General features: G+C 47.0%; 1 protein-coding gene across 2 annotated transcripts in view; it reads left to right on the forward strand.

Moving 5' to 3' along the window:
- SHROOM3 (shroom family member 3) overlaps positions 1-12,075 on the forward strand; it is a gene marked incomplete at its 5' end in the record, with an annotated part of 275,996 nt that extends 263,921 nt beyond the window's left edge. The window contains 4 exons of one of the 2 annotated variants that reach the window (XM_080932154.1): positions 1,264-1,716; positions 3,495-3,648; positions 9,201-9,473; positions 11,256-12,075. In XM_080932154.1, the coding sequence (XP_080788280.1) occupies positions 1,264-1,716; positions 3,495-3,648; positions 9,201-9,473; positions 11,256-11,624 (1,249 nt within the window). In that variant the 3' untranslated portion in view covers positions 11,625-12,075. Of the gene's footprint in view, positions 1-1,260; positions 1,717-3,494; positions 3,649-9,200; positions 9,474-11,255 lie in introns of both variants that reach the window. The other variant, XM_080932155.1, reaches the window with a different exon arrangement.
- Between the last annotated feature and the right edge of the window lie 4,726 nt (positions 12,076-16,801).

A 16,801-nucleotide genomic window follows, 5' to 3' on the forward strand; every position in this document is an offset into this window, starting at 1 on the left:
CACCCTTCACTCTCCAGTGTTTACAGGGTCTCAAGGCATCCCTCTTGCTTACAGGAGGTCCTGAGAACACATTCTTTATACAAGTTCAGCTCATGACCCCTTGTGGGGCTAGCATTTATTGTGTATAGAGAGAGGATGGTTTAAAGAGCCAAGACCCAGTTCCTCTTGTCTGACTTATTTTTGGATCAGTTAAAGAAATAAGAAATAGAATATGATGGGAGAAGGGGAGCTGGAGAGATGGCTCAGTGGTTAAGAGCATTGACTGCTCTTCCAGAGGTCCTGAGTTCAAATCCCAGCAACCACATTATGGCTTATGACCATCTATAAAATGGATCTGAATCCCTCTTCTGGCATGTAGATGTACAAGCAGACAGAATAGACAAGCAGACAGAACACTCCTACATTTAAAACAAACATACAGAACACACATTGGAGAAAACACTGAAGTCAGAACACACACAGCCTGGAGGAAGCCTCTCGAAGAAGCTGAGTTGTGGTGGTCACCTTCTGTCTACAGACACTTCATGCCAGAATAGAGTTAACAGCCAGTGATGTTAAGCCAGGCTGATATGCAACAAGCATTTCCTAACACAGTTTCTGAGACTAGTGAGTGCTCATAACAGAATTCTCTTTTGGGGAGCCAGTAAAATGGTTCAGTTGGTAAGACATCTTGCCGCCAAGCCTGATGACCAGAGTTTATTCCCCAGAACCCCTATGGTAGAAGAGGAGAACATGTCCTCTGACTTTCACATGCAAACTATGGTACAATGTTGCCCCAAATATATATACACACACACATAAAATAAATTGCAAAACTCTATAGGGTCAGGCATGGTGGTACATGTCTTTAATCTCAGCACTCAGGAGGAAGAGGCAGGTGGATCTCTGTGAGTTCCATGACAGGGCTATGTGGAGATACTCTGTCTCAAAAAACAGAATAACCTCTGAGAGGTATCATCTCCTGGATATCCCAGAGGTCACTACCCCCTGCCTGTCTGTGCCTCCCAGAAAGTTCTGGGGCCCAATAGCAATTTGACTAAACTGAATTCCTAGTGAATGTATCTAGGGACCAACCCTGGTCTCAGGAGAAGGCCCTTTAGAACCTGGTGGTTGTGGGACAGTACTGCAGATGTGTCTCTTCACACCAGCCACTTCTGCTCTGGGAAACTGTAGCCCTGAGGAAGTGTGTCCCTCCCATCTCCTGTGTCCTCCTGCTCAGCTTCATAGACTCCCCTCACTGCTCTCCTTTTCCTCCCTTAGCAGTTCCTGCCAACTTCCCAGGGTGACAGTCACAAGGGAAGTGCACATGCCTGGTGCAGTCCATTCTGAAGGCAGTCAGATAACAACTCTGGCCAACACTCCTTCCAGTGTGAGTGCCCAGTCTCAGCTCAACAGTTCTCCTGGCACGCAGCCCTGTCCCAGCCAGGCCCAAAACCTCATTCATGAACCTGCTGACAGAACTCAGGATATAGGAAAGAAAATTCATGCTGAACCCCAGAAGACCTCAGAAGATATCCGAACAGAGGCTCTGGCCAAGGAAATTGTCCACCAAGACAAGTCTCTGGCAGACATTTTGGATCCAGACTCCAGAATGAAGACAACAATGGACCTAATGGAGGGTTTGTTCCCCAGAGACACCAATGTGCTGAAGGACAGTGGTGCAAAGAGGAGAGCCTTAGACGTCCCCGCCAGGCATGGTGGATGTGAAGCCAAGACGTAAGTCCCTGAAGTCCACCCCAAAGAGCCTTTCAATCCAACTCCTGCTGTGGAGTGACGATAGTTCAGGATCTGTTGCATCCCTCCCACAGGCCACTGATAAAGAACGACATTCCACCCCAACCTCAGGGCAGTGAGTCTGAGGTGCAGGAGGTGGGACAAATGTCCAACAGCAAGAATGAGAGCAGTTCTTTCTGTGTGTCATACATCCTTACGTACACATTATTGCAGCTCATCTCAACAGCCAGCCACCTCAGAAACATGGAGATGTATTAACAAATGCCTTGGTCCACCGCAGCAGACCCTGGTGTGAGTGGAAGCTCACAGCAGTTGTCCGGTGGCTCTTAACTCAGCAAGCACACAGTTGTCAGGCCTGTCATAGGTCACTTTCGGGGACTCCCTTAGGCTTAGTGCTGAGAAGATGCAAGTGTCTACAGGGACAAAGTCTATGAGAGGGGAGGGGCCTGGAGAAATACGTGTTTACTGTATAGGACATTCACTTTTAGGCATTGAGGTGAACATTTGCTCAAACCCTGAGCAAGTCTCAGTGGGAAACGCTCTCCTGGATATGCCAATATGCCGGGGACACTCCCAGCCCCTCTGCTGGTCTTGGACACTGCCCCAGGGTCCAACCATAGTGGGAGAACTGTGAGCAGTTGTGTTTCCTATTGAGTGGATTTCTTGAGTTATTCTGAGAGTTTCTTACATACTTGGTTAAAGGACTATCAGGAGAAAGATGTAGAGTGGGTTTTACTTCCTTTTTAAATTTTTAGTGATAATATTGACAGACTGAGACTCAGCAGTAACTTCCAGATGAAATACAAACAGAACATGTCACCCAAATACGGGTTTGCCATTTAGAAACTCCAGCTGATTATAACTGAATCAGTAGCAGAAACACTGTTTTATTTGGGTGGAAGGGAGAAAGAGCTTTGTGCATAGATTTCTGTGATTTGTGGTCTATATTCTCAGAGTACATCTGGCTCACAGCCTCTCTGTGTCCTTGCTTGTCTCTTCAGTTCCAGATTTGGGGAGTCCAAGCTATCTTAGGTGCAGTGTTTTCTTTCTCCAGAGTCTCACTGTAGCAAGCATCACTGGATACCACAAGGTAGTTTCACAGAGTGTCCTTAGAAGAGCATTATCTTTGAGAAATTTGTATCCCCTCATAAATTTGGTGGTGAAATGGTCCTGCACCTTCCTGAGGGTTTCAGAAAGACTACATGCTCCACCTTCTGGTGAATGTAAGTGCAGTCCTGTTGTGGTGAATAGCATTGTGAGGCTCCATTAGACTTCCAAGCAGCCTAGTTGGGGCAAGTGATAGGAGCTGGAGCCATGAACCCAAAGGCCTGGCTTACACACAGATACGCGGCTTAAAGGAGACGAGTGAAGATGCTGGATGCCTGGTTCTTAGTGAAAATCACAGGGTCAGAGTTAAATAGTACATATTGTTAAATAGTTAAAAATCTCTTTCCAAGAGAACTTACTTCCATGATTTTAGTTTCTGGATTTTCTAGGGCAGCCCTGAGCCTCCCACCCCCACTGCATAATCAGCAGGTAGATTTCTCTTTCTGAAACTTTATTTATCCCTCCACCTTTCTTTGTTTAAATTTCTCAAGATGGAGTAGTCTTGGCTGGTTTTAAATTCTTGACCCCTTCTCCAGCACTGAAGCCCAGCACATAATCACTCTCGGAAAATTGTGCATCAGTTTTCTGGGGGGAATTAAACAGAACTTCTGCAGTGGTGAAGAGCCACTCTGAGCTGGTGCTGTGTGTTTCAGGAGTGACCACAAGGAGGCGGTGGGTGTGCTGGTCAACTGCCCTGCTTACTACAGTGTCTCAGCTGCCAAGGCAGAGCTGCTGAACAAGATCAAAGACATGCCGGAGGAGCTGCAGGGGGAGGAGGAGGAGCAGGAGGACGTCAATGAGAAAAAGGTAGAGTGGGGACGCTTGCTCTGCCTCCCCCAGAGGTAGTGGAGGCCCTTGTCACCAGCCCCTGGGGTCTGGGGAGTGGGAGTATGGCACTGAGCATTTTCAGACAGCGGGAAAGCCACGTAACTCTCATCTGCAAACGATGCAGGGAAACTTGGAGAGGTTGGGTTATTAGAGGAGTCACAACTGGGACTGGACCCCAGGGGTCTGATGCTGTGCTCGGCAGCTGGTGGTAGCTTATGTCAAGAGCAAACCTAGAGATTTCAGATTTTGTCCAGGGAAAGCAGCGGCCGTCCAGACACATCTACGAAAAGGTAGGGCTGGTCTTATACACCCCCAGCTCCTGCAGTGCTTCAGAGAAGAGCTTTAAAGCACAGGGCTGAAATGTAACCCTTAGCATCTGGTACTCTCACAGAACTTTTAAATGTCAAACATGTTAAAGTGGCCGGGCTGTGCCTGCGGGGCAGAGCGTCCTCCCACTTTACCTCTAGCCCTCCGTAGATCCCAGCCATGCCCTCTGCATAAGGACATGTGCGGCTTGCTTCAGTGGAGCATGCGCTGCTGGCATTGATGTTTCTAGTTACTGTACATGTTTTCCCCAGGCCTTCTTCCTCGTGTGTTGGATGATGCCACAGGACGTAGGCACACACACACCAGAAACAGGGAAAGCTTTGAGAGGCATCTTGTTAGAAGATTATGAGCGCCAAGCCGCAACAGCCACTATAGAAAACATCTTCCAACCAAAGGCTTCTCAGTCGGTTTCCTGCCGTGTCGAACACCTCCTAGTACATCCCTGTCAGCGTTGCTGACCGTGCTTATTTTGTGGGGTTTGTGCTTGGGAATCAGAGGGCTCTGCTGTGCCACAGAGAAGGAGCTATATACATGCCACCCCATCTTTCACTGAGTGTTTTCCGTTGTCTTTTGACTGCATATAGACATCTCTGCATTACAGTAACAAAGAGGCAAAGTACACATTACATTTTCTTGTCCTCATTTTTTAAGAGATTATTATCTTATGTGCATAGGTGATTTGCCTGTGTGTATACACACACATACCACATACATCCCTGGTGCCCATTGAGGTCAGTAGAGTATCAGATCCTCTGGTACTGAAGTTGCAAATGGTTGAACCTGGATCCCTTGCAAGAGCATTAAGTGCTCTTAACCACTGAGCCACCTTTTCAGCACCTCATTTTATTTTAGATGCTTAATTTACAGAATTAAGATTTTAATTTTAATTTAGATGCTTAATTTACATCCTCTGAGGAAATGGAATAGCCCTAGTGAGTTCTGGTTTGTGTGTGGGCTGTGGGGCTTTGCTGGGACCCTGTTTTGTTTCAGTACAAAATTCTACCAGTTCCCACATTGGCATGGTTTGTAGTGAAGTGAAGGGCAGTTTAAAACTATTCTCTGTTGCTCTTGAGAACGGCTGTGGCCCTGTGAGGCAGCTCTGGCTCCTCGGCTTGCAACCTCCAGGTTCCTCTCTGGCCTTGTCTCCTCTAATCCTGAGAAAGATCTGCAGTGATGTGGTTTCGACCCTCTAAAACATTCTCATCCTGAAAGATGCCCTCACTGGATATGACATCTCGGCTGGCCATCTTTTGTCATGTATACAGACACGTTGTTTTCTGTTACTGCTTAGAAACAATTTCCAAGCATGTAAATGTGATCTTCCCCCATGGTGGCTGCCTGCTTCTGTTCACCTCATGCCTGTCATCACGGAGCTTCTGGAGGCTGTGGATAGATAGGGGCGTTTCTCTCTTAGGGGTGGTACGATTCAATGTTAGAGAGTCGCAGCTGTTTCCATCCAGTTCTCACACGACTTAGTTTGTGTCTGTCTGACCTCTGATCCCCTCTTAGTTGAGTCCTGCCAGTGGTTTTGTTGTTGCTTCAGATTATCATAGTTTTAAGTCCAAAATCTCCATTTTTTACTTTCTTTGTGCTTGAATCTTCTTTTGATCCTAAGGTCAGAATTACCTCCAGTGTAGCATCTGTGCATTGCCTTTTCTGGTCCTTTATGCCTGAGTAACTGTATATTGTATTCTGTGCTGTGAGCCCCTGCATCCTGGTACAGACCCCTGTAGAATGTTGATTGAGGCAGGCCTCATCACTGTGGCCCAGGCTGTAAGTTCTATCTCACCTTTGGATAGTGGTTCCAGCACCCATTCCAGTTTGGGAGCCTTTGTGAGGTTCTGTGACCGTCCTCACTGTGCCCCTCAGGCTTCAGTTTGGAACTTGGGCACCATTTCTGATGCTCCGCAGTTCTCAGAGCCTTTGTTGTACTTTGTCACTCCCACACCCCTACCCTCAGAGCTGCAAGCCTCTTCTGGCCCAGCTCCCTCCTCTTCAGGGGTTTTGCACAGTCTGGCTCCCAGAGATTGCTCTTCTTAGTCCTGTAGCTGGATAGACAGGTTCTCACTCATAGCAGCCTATGCAGTTCCTTAGTGAAGAGAAGGAAAATTGAGTGTGGATTCCCTCACACTGAAGACCTAGGATTCCTTACTTAGATCCCAGGAAGGTTTCTGGGGTATCTGTACCATCGCTGTGTGGAGCCACATTGGAGACAGAGATGGGAGAGGAGAGAGCATGGGTTCCTGTACCAGCTCAGCCAAGCCTCCTCTGCTCTGCAGCTGAGGTTTTCTCAGTTTGCCCTGAGGTGGTCAAGGTATGAAAAGCACAAAAGTCAGCCCTTTGGGTTGTTGCTATGCACACTTCTCAGTCTCGGAGCGCTCCGACCCCAGGGGTTCAATTATAACACACAAAAGAGGGAAGCTGTGGCTGTTGTGACATCGCAGCCCACACCAGAGATCATCGGCTGGGGCTTGGCAGAAGTCAGGCAGATTGGCGTTTCAGAAAAGTCCCTCTGGCCGCTGTGGCTGGAGTGGGGTGGTGGGATGGGAGGAAAATGCTCTGCCCTTTACTGTAGAGGCTGGGGCTTGTTTGCACCCTCACTGTGCCTATCAGTGAAGCCAGGCAACACCTGTGTTGTTTGTTGGCTGTCAGGACTGACTGAGTTGTCAGTTGTCTGGCACAGAGCATGAGGTCAGGAAGACATGCTGACTTTAGGAAGGTGGTGCTGTCTTCTTGTTGATGGCACGGGAAGTGAGCACCTGACAGTCTCCCAACTGGCTGTGCTTCTCTGGTGATGAGGGAGGAGACCTGGCAAGATGTTTCCTGTGCAGATGGTGTGGTAGGAGGAGGGCATGTTGAACTGTTGAGAAGAAGCCATATACCATATAAATAGCGCCTCACACAGCCTGAGTCGGCAGCTTATCTGAGACACTAAGTGGGTAAATGTCTGTGGCTCACAGGTGAAGTAGCTTCCGTGGGGCAGAGGAGATGGCTGCAGTAAAGAGCATTTGATGCTTTTGCAGGTTCAGTTCCCTGCAGCCTTATTGAGTGGCTCACAACTGTCTGTCACTCCAGTTCTAGGGGATCTGACTCTGTTCTGGTTTCAAAGGCATCTATATACACGTGTTACAGGTACATGTATAAATGATATATATTTTTTTAATATTCTTCCCTTCTCCTGCCCTAAGTGAATTCTGTTCAAGTTAAGATGATTTTGTTGTTCTTTTAAAAAGGTCTTCCTGGCAAAGAAATTTTAGAAGCACAGCTGGCGTCAGTTGCTCAGACCCAGCTCTCCATAGTTACTCACTGGGTGAACCAAAGCCTACATTCTGTCTGCATAGATAACGGTGAGGCCGGGCTGGCTGGGGTGCCTGCTCAGTGGTCCGTGCACCACCTTACCATAACGTACGGAGTGTGCTGTGTACATGCAGCTCTTCCCAGTGTCCAGGCCTTGGAAGACCACAGCTGCGTCTGGACAGAGACCCTGACCCCAGAGTGCCATATGCGGTACACAAAGCTCCGTACCTCCCAGTCCTCCTGCCAACACTGCGTAGCTCAGGGCCTGAGAGCCAGCAAGCTGAAGAAAGAGGGTCTGAGGTATTAGTACGGCTTATTATATAAGCATCCCTACCTGCTGGGCCATCTTGGCCAACCTGGGTTTTACTGAGCAAAGGTCTTGCTGTGTAGCCACAATTCACCTGGAACTATATATGTTCCAGGACTTGAACTCACAGCTGTCATTTCCTTCTTCCTCCAAATGACAGGACTACAGGAGTTTGCCAACATGCCTGGCTGAGTATAGTACTGTCTGCTAATGTTTAGAGGGCCCAGCCTGGCAGCTATACCTACAAGCTTAAAAGACTGCCACTGTCATGCAGTGATAGACAGGGAAGCACTGGACCACCTGGTGGTGGCCACTTGTCTCCTCATAGGCACAAACTCACCTGAGCTCTGCACAAGTAGGCAACTGCATAGAGAAGACTGCTGCTCTCTCCCACAGTGATGGCTGCCAGTGAAGGCTGCTTTGGGGTGGGGTAACAGAGAGCATGGTAACCTTAAGTAATATTCCCTCCCGGTCCTGTTAGCCCAAGGAGTGGAAAGCTTAGACACTGCACAGCTTTTCCCCTAGAAGGGCAGCATGCAATGGGGACAGGGAAACCAAATGGACAGCAGGATGTTACTGCTAAGCCAGAGTGTAGACATTACAGTGTGTGAACCTGCTAACACCGTGACGTCTGGCTTCCAGGGCACAGGTTATACAGATCATCTCCCTGTGAGTGTGTTCCTGATGTGAGCAAAACAGTGGCAGAAGTTTCAGACTCATTTCCTTCCCCATCCCCAGTCCTCCCCATCCCCAAGGCTGCCCATGGTGCTGCATGCCTATAGCCCCAGCACCCAAAGGGCAGAGGCAGGAGAATTGCTGTAAGTTTCCAGCCAGAGTTGTCTACATAGTGTCTTCCAAGCAAACCTGGGCTGTAAAGCAGGACCCCTAGAGGTTGTGGTAAGCAACAACAAAATACACAGGATATGTTTGTGTAGCCTCCTTTTGTAAGTCCAGAAATTTGTAATTAGGGACTTAAATCACATATGGTCAGCAGGTCTGGATTTAGTTAAGAGGCAAAGCTGGCTGGCTTTCGGAGGAGACGTGAGGAGAGCCCGTCTGATGGTGCATGGGCCTGAGGTGGGTGCCTCCCCAAGTTTCACCCTCAGCTGCTGTATGTGACTAAATGAGACAGGCCTGTAGCTCAGAGTAACTGTGGGAAGGCCAGCTATACAGCTTGGCGCCCTACTGTGGGCAAGTCCCTTCACTCCAGGTCCATGGCTGCTGTTTGTAGAAGAGGATGTTTACCCTGCTCCTTCCTCCTTGCTCGTGGTATTGTGCCCAGTAAGAATGAAAGGACCTTAAGAAGATAACAAACCAGTTGGAAAGGCAGAACTATATGCACCGTCACACAGTGGGGAAGATGACTAGTCAGGGTGTAATCAGGTGTGGGCTGGTGAACACTGAATAGGCTCAAAGAATGTCAGCTGTAGACATTCAGGGAAAGGCAAGAAAAAGCTGTTGTGATTTGAGTCATCAGTCCTCAGAGCTGAGGAGCTTTTAGCTGAGCCTTGAAGGCAATCTGGGGCCAGGAGGAGTCGGGCCGTCATCTTACAGCAGAGCTGTGTTTCTTCTTTGCTATGCGTGTCTCCTCTCGTTCTAGGTTGAGCTCATTGGAAGCCTCACCCACAAACTGGAGACCCTCCAGGAAGCAAAGGGAAGTCTGCTCATGGACATCAAATTGAACAATGCCCTGGGCGAAGAGGTGGAGGCTCTGATCAGTGAGCACTGCAAACCCAACGAGTTTGACAAATACAAGATGTTCATAGGGGACTTGGACAAGGTGGTCAGCCTGCTGCTTTCCCTGTCTGGACGCCTCGCTCGAGTGGAGAATGTGCTCCGTGGCCTTGGGGATGACGCCAGTAAAGAAGAAAGGGTATGTGATGGAGCAGGTCTGAGCTCTCTGTCCAGAGGGGGCCGTCAGACACAGTCGCTTCTCCCACACAGCTGCTGTGGAGAGAGCATCTTCTAGGCAAGACTCAGTGTGGACACTTAGGGCTGAGGGACACTCAGAAAAGCAGATGCACAGGACCCAGGTGGCTCTCTCCTTCCTCACTTCCTCATAGAGATAAGAGCACGTTAGACATTTAAGGGAGAGAAGGACCACAGAACCGCTGGGAGCAGAGGCAGAAATGAGCTCTCTGGTAATTGTGTGGTGGGCCCAGGCCATGGGCAGGTATGCTGGCATGACTCACCCCTTCACCACTTAGAGGGACAGTGCCTTGGCCTCTCTAAGGAACTACAAGTGTCAGTAGAAAGGGGACAAGTGACCCAATCAGCACCAAATCCAGGATCTCGTGTGCCATGGCTGTAGTGGGTAGGGGTCAAATGTCCATAGGCTTCAGATCTGCAGGGTTTGATTGGAGCCACGAGGGAGAGGTGTGTGAACCTTTGGTGCTGACGGTGGGCCCAGACTTCTTATGGTGAGTCAGACTGACATGTTTGGTTCAAGCCTTAGACTGACTGCGGGAAAGAAGTGCAGAAATGGGGCTACTGATGACATTCCCCTGTTAGCTCTGCTGTTTCCAGGCATTACTATAGAAATCTTGTGAGCTAGCTAGGCATGGTGGCGGCGGCACTCACACCCTTGGAGAGGCTGAGGCAGGCAGATTTCTAAAGTCCAGCCTGGTCTACATGGCATTCCAGGCAGCCAAGGATATACAGTGAGACTCTGTCTCAAAAAGATCTGACAAGTCAGACTGGGGGATTGGAGGCAGAGTCACAGGAGCCTGTGGCAATCCTAAGTAATTTGTACTGAAGATGTTCACATCACTGCACTTCATCATTAAGTCCCATTTTATATTTTCTCACTTAGTTTGGCCGGAGAGGTCTAAAAACTATTCGATTCAAAACTGTTAAAAGGTACTTACTGTGGCATCTACAGTGTGTCTGCATGTTAGACGCAGGAACATATAAAGGATTTCTAGGAAGCCCGCGAGCCCTGAAGAGGTGGGCAGCTTACCACTGGGCTGGTGTAGGAAACTCTTAAAGTACGACATCACCACCCTCGATAAACAGTTTTGTTCGTGATTAGAGGGTGTGAGGAAACCTGGGACGGCAGGCATTGGTTTTGTTAAAGATGAGGAATGCGTTCCCATTGTTGTATCAGGCACAACATTCTGGCAGGTCCTCACAGCATACTTGTTTGGCACTTTTTTGGTTTTTTTTTATTGTTTTTGTTTTTTGTTTTGATCACTGGGAGGTCCTGTAAAAACACGGCTTTCAGGGCCCTGCCTGCAGAGGTTTAAAAAAAAAAAAATGTTAAGCTTAATTATTTTTGTTTTATATGTATGTGTACCCGTGTGTACTACCTAAAGTGGCCAGAAGAGGGCATAGCTGTCCTGGCACTGGAGTTAGAGGCCATTGTTACTGTCATGTGGGTGCGAGGAACCCAACTCAGATGCTCTGGAAGAACAGTCTGTGCTCAGAACCAGGGCGCCATCTTTCCGGCCCCCTGAAGAGTTTTTGACTCAGTAGATGGAGGCACAACTCAGTAAGTGTAGGCCTAAATTTACCACAGCCATTTAACCACCACAGTGTTCAACATAAGGATAATAAATAATAATAACTTATATACATACATCCTTAACACCATTGAATAGAGCAGTGGTTTGCCATTCTGTAAGAGGCTGACTCACCTGTTCATTACCCTTGACAGAGTTCTCTGAACGAGAAAAGGAAGGTTCTGGCCGGCCAGCATGAGGATGCACGGGAGCTCAAGGAGAACCTGGACCGAAGGGAGCGCGTGGTGCTGGATATCCTGGCCAATTACTTGTCTGCCGAGCAGCTCCAGGACTACCAGCACTTTGTGAAAATGAAGTCCACACTCCTCATTGAGCAGCGGAAGCTGGATGACAAAATAAAGCTGGGTCAGGAGCAGGTCAGGTGTCTGCTGGAGTCCCTTCCCTCAGACTTCAGGCCCAAGGCAGGGGCCATCTCCCTGCCCCCAGCCCTCACCAGTCATGTGAATCCTGGGGGGGGCTCTGTATTCAGTGGCAGTTTCCCAACATTGACCTCTCCTCTTTAACCTCTCCTGAGAGACCCAAGCAAAAGATGCTATTCTCAACACCATTTAATCTGAAAGATACTTCACTACAAACTGCAATTTGAGTTGTGGGTTTTTGGGGGCTTCCTGAGTCAAAGGAAGAGACTATCCAGGGATCTTTCTTGCCTTTCATGGTTGGTCTTCTACAAGCTTGTATGCTGCTGGAGCCTGCCCACCCTGTGGGAGGGAAGTCAGTGACACTGTGACCTGGTGGAGGGTGTCTGATGTGCACCAGGCTGAGGTGGCCTGAGTGTGTGGCTCCCTCAGGAATGTATTCACAGTGGCCTTCCTTGCTGGTGGGCAGTGCATCCTGATACCAGGGCACAAGTACCAGTCTTCAACACAAAGCCTTAAAAAGACACATGTTAAGAAAACTGTAAACCCCCTGAACATTTTTGTTATTTATATTTTTAAAAATGAAAAAGATCATTATGTTTGTGTGCTAACCACTTACTTGATTGTATTTTGTGGTGGATGTAGACAATTATGTTTGTATTTCATGAAAACCTTAATGAAGAATTCCAAAGACAGTCAAATCGAATATGGAGATTTTTCTTCTGCTCATTTGCTTTTTGAAAAATCTATTTTGTGTGTATGTATTTGACGTTGGGTGGCTGTGAGTGCCACAGTTTGTGTGTAGAATTAGACAACAACTCTGTGTGGTTCTGAGGCTTGAACCTGGGTCATCAGGCTTGCACATCGAAACAAGTCCTCTCTCCCTCTCTGGCATCTCTCCAACCCTCGCCAGATGATAATAAAGACCAGAAGCCATTCACACTGATGTCACACCGCGGAATGTCTCCGCCGGTGTGGGGCTGGGATTTTGCCACATTTCTCCAAGAGAGCAGCTCAGTTGTGACCTCTTGGGCTGTGCACTTTTTTCACCAGTTTATTGACAAAGACAACAGCTGTCAAACCTGTAAGAAATAAGTCTAAGCTGCCGTCTGATATACATACACTTACCAAGCTAAAGAACCGGGATGCTTTGCATTTTTTAGAAGCTGGTTTTTCTAAATGTCAGATCCGAGGATTGTGAGAACTGATTTCTACTGTCAAATTTCAACGAGAGCATGTGTGGGGGGTTCTGTGGCCCAAGGTGTATGTCCACTCAGACAAATCAGGATGACAGTCACCACTGTGTTCTTAGTAAGATGCCTTGGAGGAACTCTGGGGCTCCCAGGATACAACACCGCTTAAAATTATTCTTCAAGGGTAGTGAGGTGGCTTAGCAGGTAAAAGTGCTTGGAACCTGCAAGGTAGAAATAGAGAACCTGCTCCTGCAGATGGTCCTTTGACTTCTACACATATGCCCTGGCACTGTGCAGCACCCACACACATGCAGTAGGCGTGTGTGAGAGAACATGCTTGCATTGCAAGCAGGAGTTCAACCATCATAGCCCAGATAAAAACAGAGGACATGAAAGGACACCCTGGCAATCCAGCACCAGGGAGGTGGGGACAGTATATTTAGGCTTGCTGGCCAGCTAGCCTAGCTTATTTGGTAAATCCCAAGCCAGTGAGAGACCCTGCCCCAAAACAGGGTAGACAGCACCTTAAGAGGACACCTAAGGTTGCCCCCTGGCCTTCACACATTCAAGTACAAACACTCCAGGATGACTGGGCTCAATCCACACACTCTTTGTCAAGATGACTTTTCTGATTTAGACACATGGAGTAACTTCACAGCAGAATGACCGGACATTGTGATGCCACCACTGACGACACTCTGTTCTGTTGATGTTCTCAATGTCCCTCCCCGGCTACAATGAAATGAGTGAGGTACTCGTGGGACTGTGAAACCTTACTCATGGATGAATGTGGTCATCACTCATGCCAAACTTGACCCCCACACTTTGAAGAAACTACACTTTCAATTATATTTTAAACACCTCCACTAGAAAAGCCTGCGTTTTCATCCCTTTCCAGCTCTCTTTTCTCACTATTTAAAAAAAAAAAAATTATTTACTGTAAAAACCTCCTAACAGACTTCGAGAACAGAGATCTCCTGACCCCCAGGGTTTCAGAACACAGCTCATCAGTGACTTCAGAGGCCTGCTTCTCACGGTGGGTGTGGTAGACCTAAGAATATACCAGAAACCCAGGGAGTTCCAGGAAATAGTACATCCTGTGACCAAGTCAAGTCACCTGGGAAGTTCCAGCCTGTCCCCACAGGCGTTCCCTGGTGCTCTTCCTTGTGGGCGCTGTCTCAACTTGAAGAATGAAGGAAGGAGCCACAGAGTTCTCCAAGACACTCAGTACGGTTTTCTTTGCCTCCAGGGTACACTTCAGGTTTCACTTTGTACAGCTGGTTTCCAAACCAAAAAATAGTCCTTCGTGGGTCAAATCCGCAGCTGCCACTGAGGTGAAAAAACAGTGACATCCTGCCCATGTCCCCGTTTTTCTCGTAAGATCTGACCGAAACTCAGTCTAAAAAGGACAAATATGCTTCAAATGCTATAACTGTACTTAACAGATCTTTTTAAAAGTTCATTGTTCAAGAACTTCAAACATATAAACTATATCTTTAATCTGTTCCTACCTCCTCCGAGCCTCTCTGGACCTTCAACCCACCCCCTCTCATTCCCCCAATTCAATTGGCGCTGCTGCTCATCCGCGTGGGGGTGGGACAGCCTACCGCTGGCCACGCCCACAAAGGACTCATTCTATCCTCAGCCCCATCAACAGTCTTGGGAGCCCCTCCCCTGTCCACACAGAAATATTCAAGGACCTTTCATTTTGTTTTCCTAAATACTTTTTTGTGTTTACAAATTCATTGCGCACTATAAATTTTAATTTCCTTGATACCACTTAGCTTTAGCTTGCTAATTCAAAATTAGTTTATCTTTTTTTCTTCCTTTTTTAATGAAACACGTTTTATTCACCTTTTTACTGGAAAGAAAAAGGACTATCTAAAATCACTTCTTCGTTTCCAGCAGGTCTAAGATGATTAGGGACACATGAGGACATTGTCACACAGAAGTCAATGGCCTTAACCCTTGGGTGAAGCATCAGACCAAGTGTTCAAACCATATTCATACTATAAAGGGATACATGAGCCATTTACCTGCCCTGTGTTTGGTTTCAGACCCAGGACTGAGGTGCATATTTTACATATCAAAGCAGATACCCACTTTCTCCCAGCATCCCTCAGTCCCTATCTGGCAAAACCCACTCCTAACTCTTGAACTTTCCAGCCCAGAGGCTGGGCTGCCCTTTCCCCAGAGGCTCTTGACCCTTTATAATCCACTTTGGCCTCCTCCACCCCCACCCTCACAGTCTTCATCCTATTCTCTCTACCTTATGGCCTCCTTCCTTGGGGCCAGAGAACTCGCCACTCAAGAGCAACTCCCCAATAAACCCTCACTTAATATAATCTGGTTTGAATTAGCTCATTTCACTGGGTGAAAAAATAACTTATTCTGATTTTTTGGTAACACCTTATTTTTCTTATAGGAGTTCATTTGATATCAACTCATGACTTCTCAAAGTGTGGTCAAGATACTACCTACGTCAGAATCCCCTGGGATGCTCCTTAAAACTGCCAGTTGTAAGAACTAGAGTAGGCTGGGCCTTACTACTGCCTCTAGCTTTTTGGCGTGCCTCACCTTGTAAGAGCCACTGCCATGGTCACTTGTACAGTTTCTGCTGCTAGGATCACAAGGCTATCGTGAACTTGTGAAATCTCAGGTCTTAAAGATTTTAACAAACAGAAATCACAGACGTTCAAAGCCCTGGCAGATTTACTCAGTTTAGCTATGTTTCTGTTGCTGTGTTCCCTGCTTTGCCCCATTAATGACCAGGGTTCCCTGCTCACTAGTCTCCTGTCGGCGGCAGCTTTACCTTTAAACAAAGTAAGACTGCTATGTCATGGTTATTTCCCTAAGAGTCTCACTGTTACACACTCAGTAACTGAAGTAACCCGATGGAATGCCCACTGTCCTCTTCAGTAGGGACCTTAGGATCCTTGCTTCCTCTCAATACACATGAGTTAATGCTCTTGACGGTCTAGCTATCGAGGCAAAGGGTGTGTGCTTCTCCTTTGAGATGTGAGAGCCCAACCTGGTTTAAAATGCTTCAGTCAAAACTAGGCAGAAAACAAGACAAACAACAACCAAAAAACCAAAAAGAAAAAAAAAACCAAAAACCAAAAACAAAACAGCAAAAAAAGGACTCACTGGCGCTGCATTTATTTATACATTCTCTGTAAATGGGAAGGCGGCTGTGCATGAAACCGTCAGCGTTGCTGTCTAAAGTGTAACATAAGGACATGTTAAGTAAAGAGAGCAAATGACCATGGTGTACTAGGAAATTATGTAGTTTACTGGGCACCACCCCATTTTAATAGAGTAACTGCAGTCCTAGCTCTCTGCTCTAGCGCCCTCTACCGAGAATGCTGAATATCGCACTAACCTGAACGACATCTTATTTGAAGCTGAGAGGTCATTGCTAACTGACACAAATCTAGTTTCCTGGTACTAGCATTAGCTTGACATTATCTTCTTGAAGTTATACAATTTTGTACCTGTTGACCCCCAAGGAACAGTTTCCTACCCAATAAAAAATCATAAGGCATTATCGAGTGGACACCATACTTTTGAAAGAACAAGAGAATCTCACGCAGCACTTTCTCATCTTTTTTTTTTTTTTTCAGATGAACTTTACAAGTTTGATATGTGAAATTATGTATCTGTCAATCTTTGCCTTTCACCTGACTGTGGTGTGTGTGTGTGTGTGTGTGTGTGTGTGTGTGTGTGAGTGTGTCTTCTGAATCTCTCTGAATTTTTCTCTGTTTCGGTTTCTAGTCACTTGTTCTTTCACTCCCAAAATTCTTGTAATTTTCTGTTTAGAACTTCTCCAGTATGTCTGGAGGGTTTCCATGGTCCACACTGTTGGCTACTTTTGAGTTCCACACCACTGGCCATGTTTTTCATGTTATTACAACTGTGAAGAACTGCCCACACCAGGCATTGCCTTGTGTAGTTAAACCCTCAAAGAGGTGTTTATTTTTACGTTGAGAATAACAAATTCTTTTCTTCCACTTTTTCCTCTGATTTATTTTTTTTCAAATCATATTCCCTGAATCTTTTCTATACATCCTACTGAATATTTCTTGTTTTGAAGACATGGCAGGATTTAAAAGGGTATTGTAAGCTAAGCAT

This window comes from Micromys minutus, assembly GCF_963924665.1.
Source record: "Micromys minutus genome assembly, chromosome: 1".
Taxonomy (NCBI): Eukaryota; Metazoa; Chordata; class Mammalia; order Rodentia; family Muridae; genus Micromys; species Micromys minutus.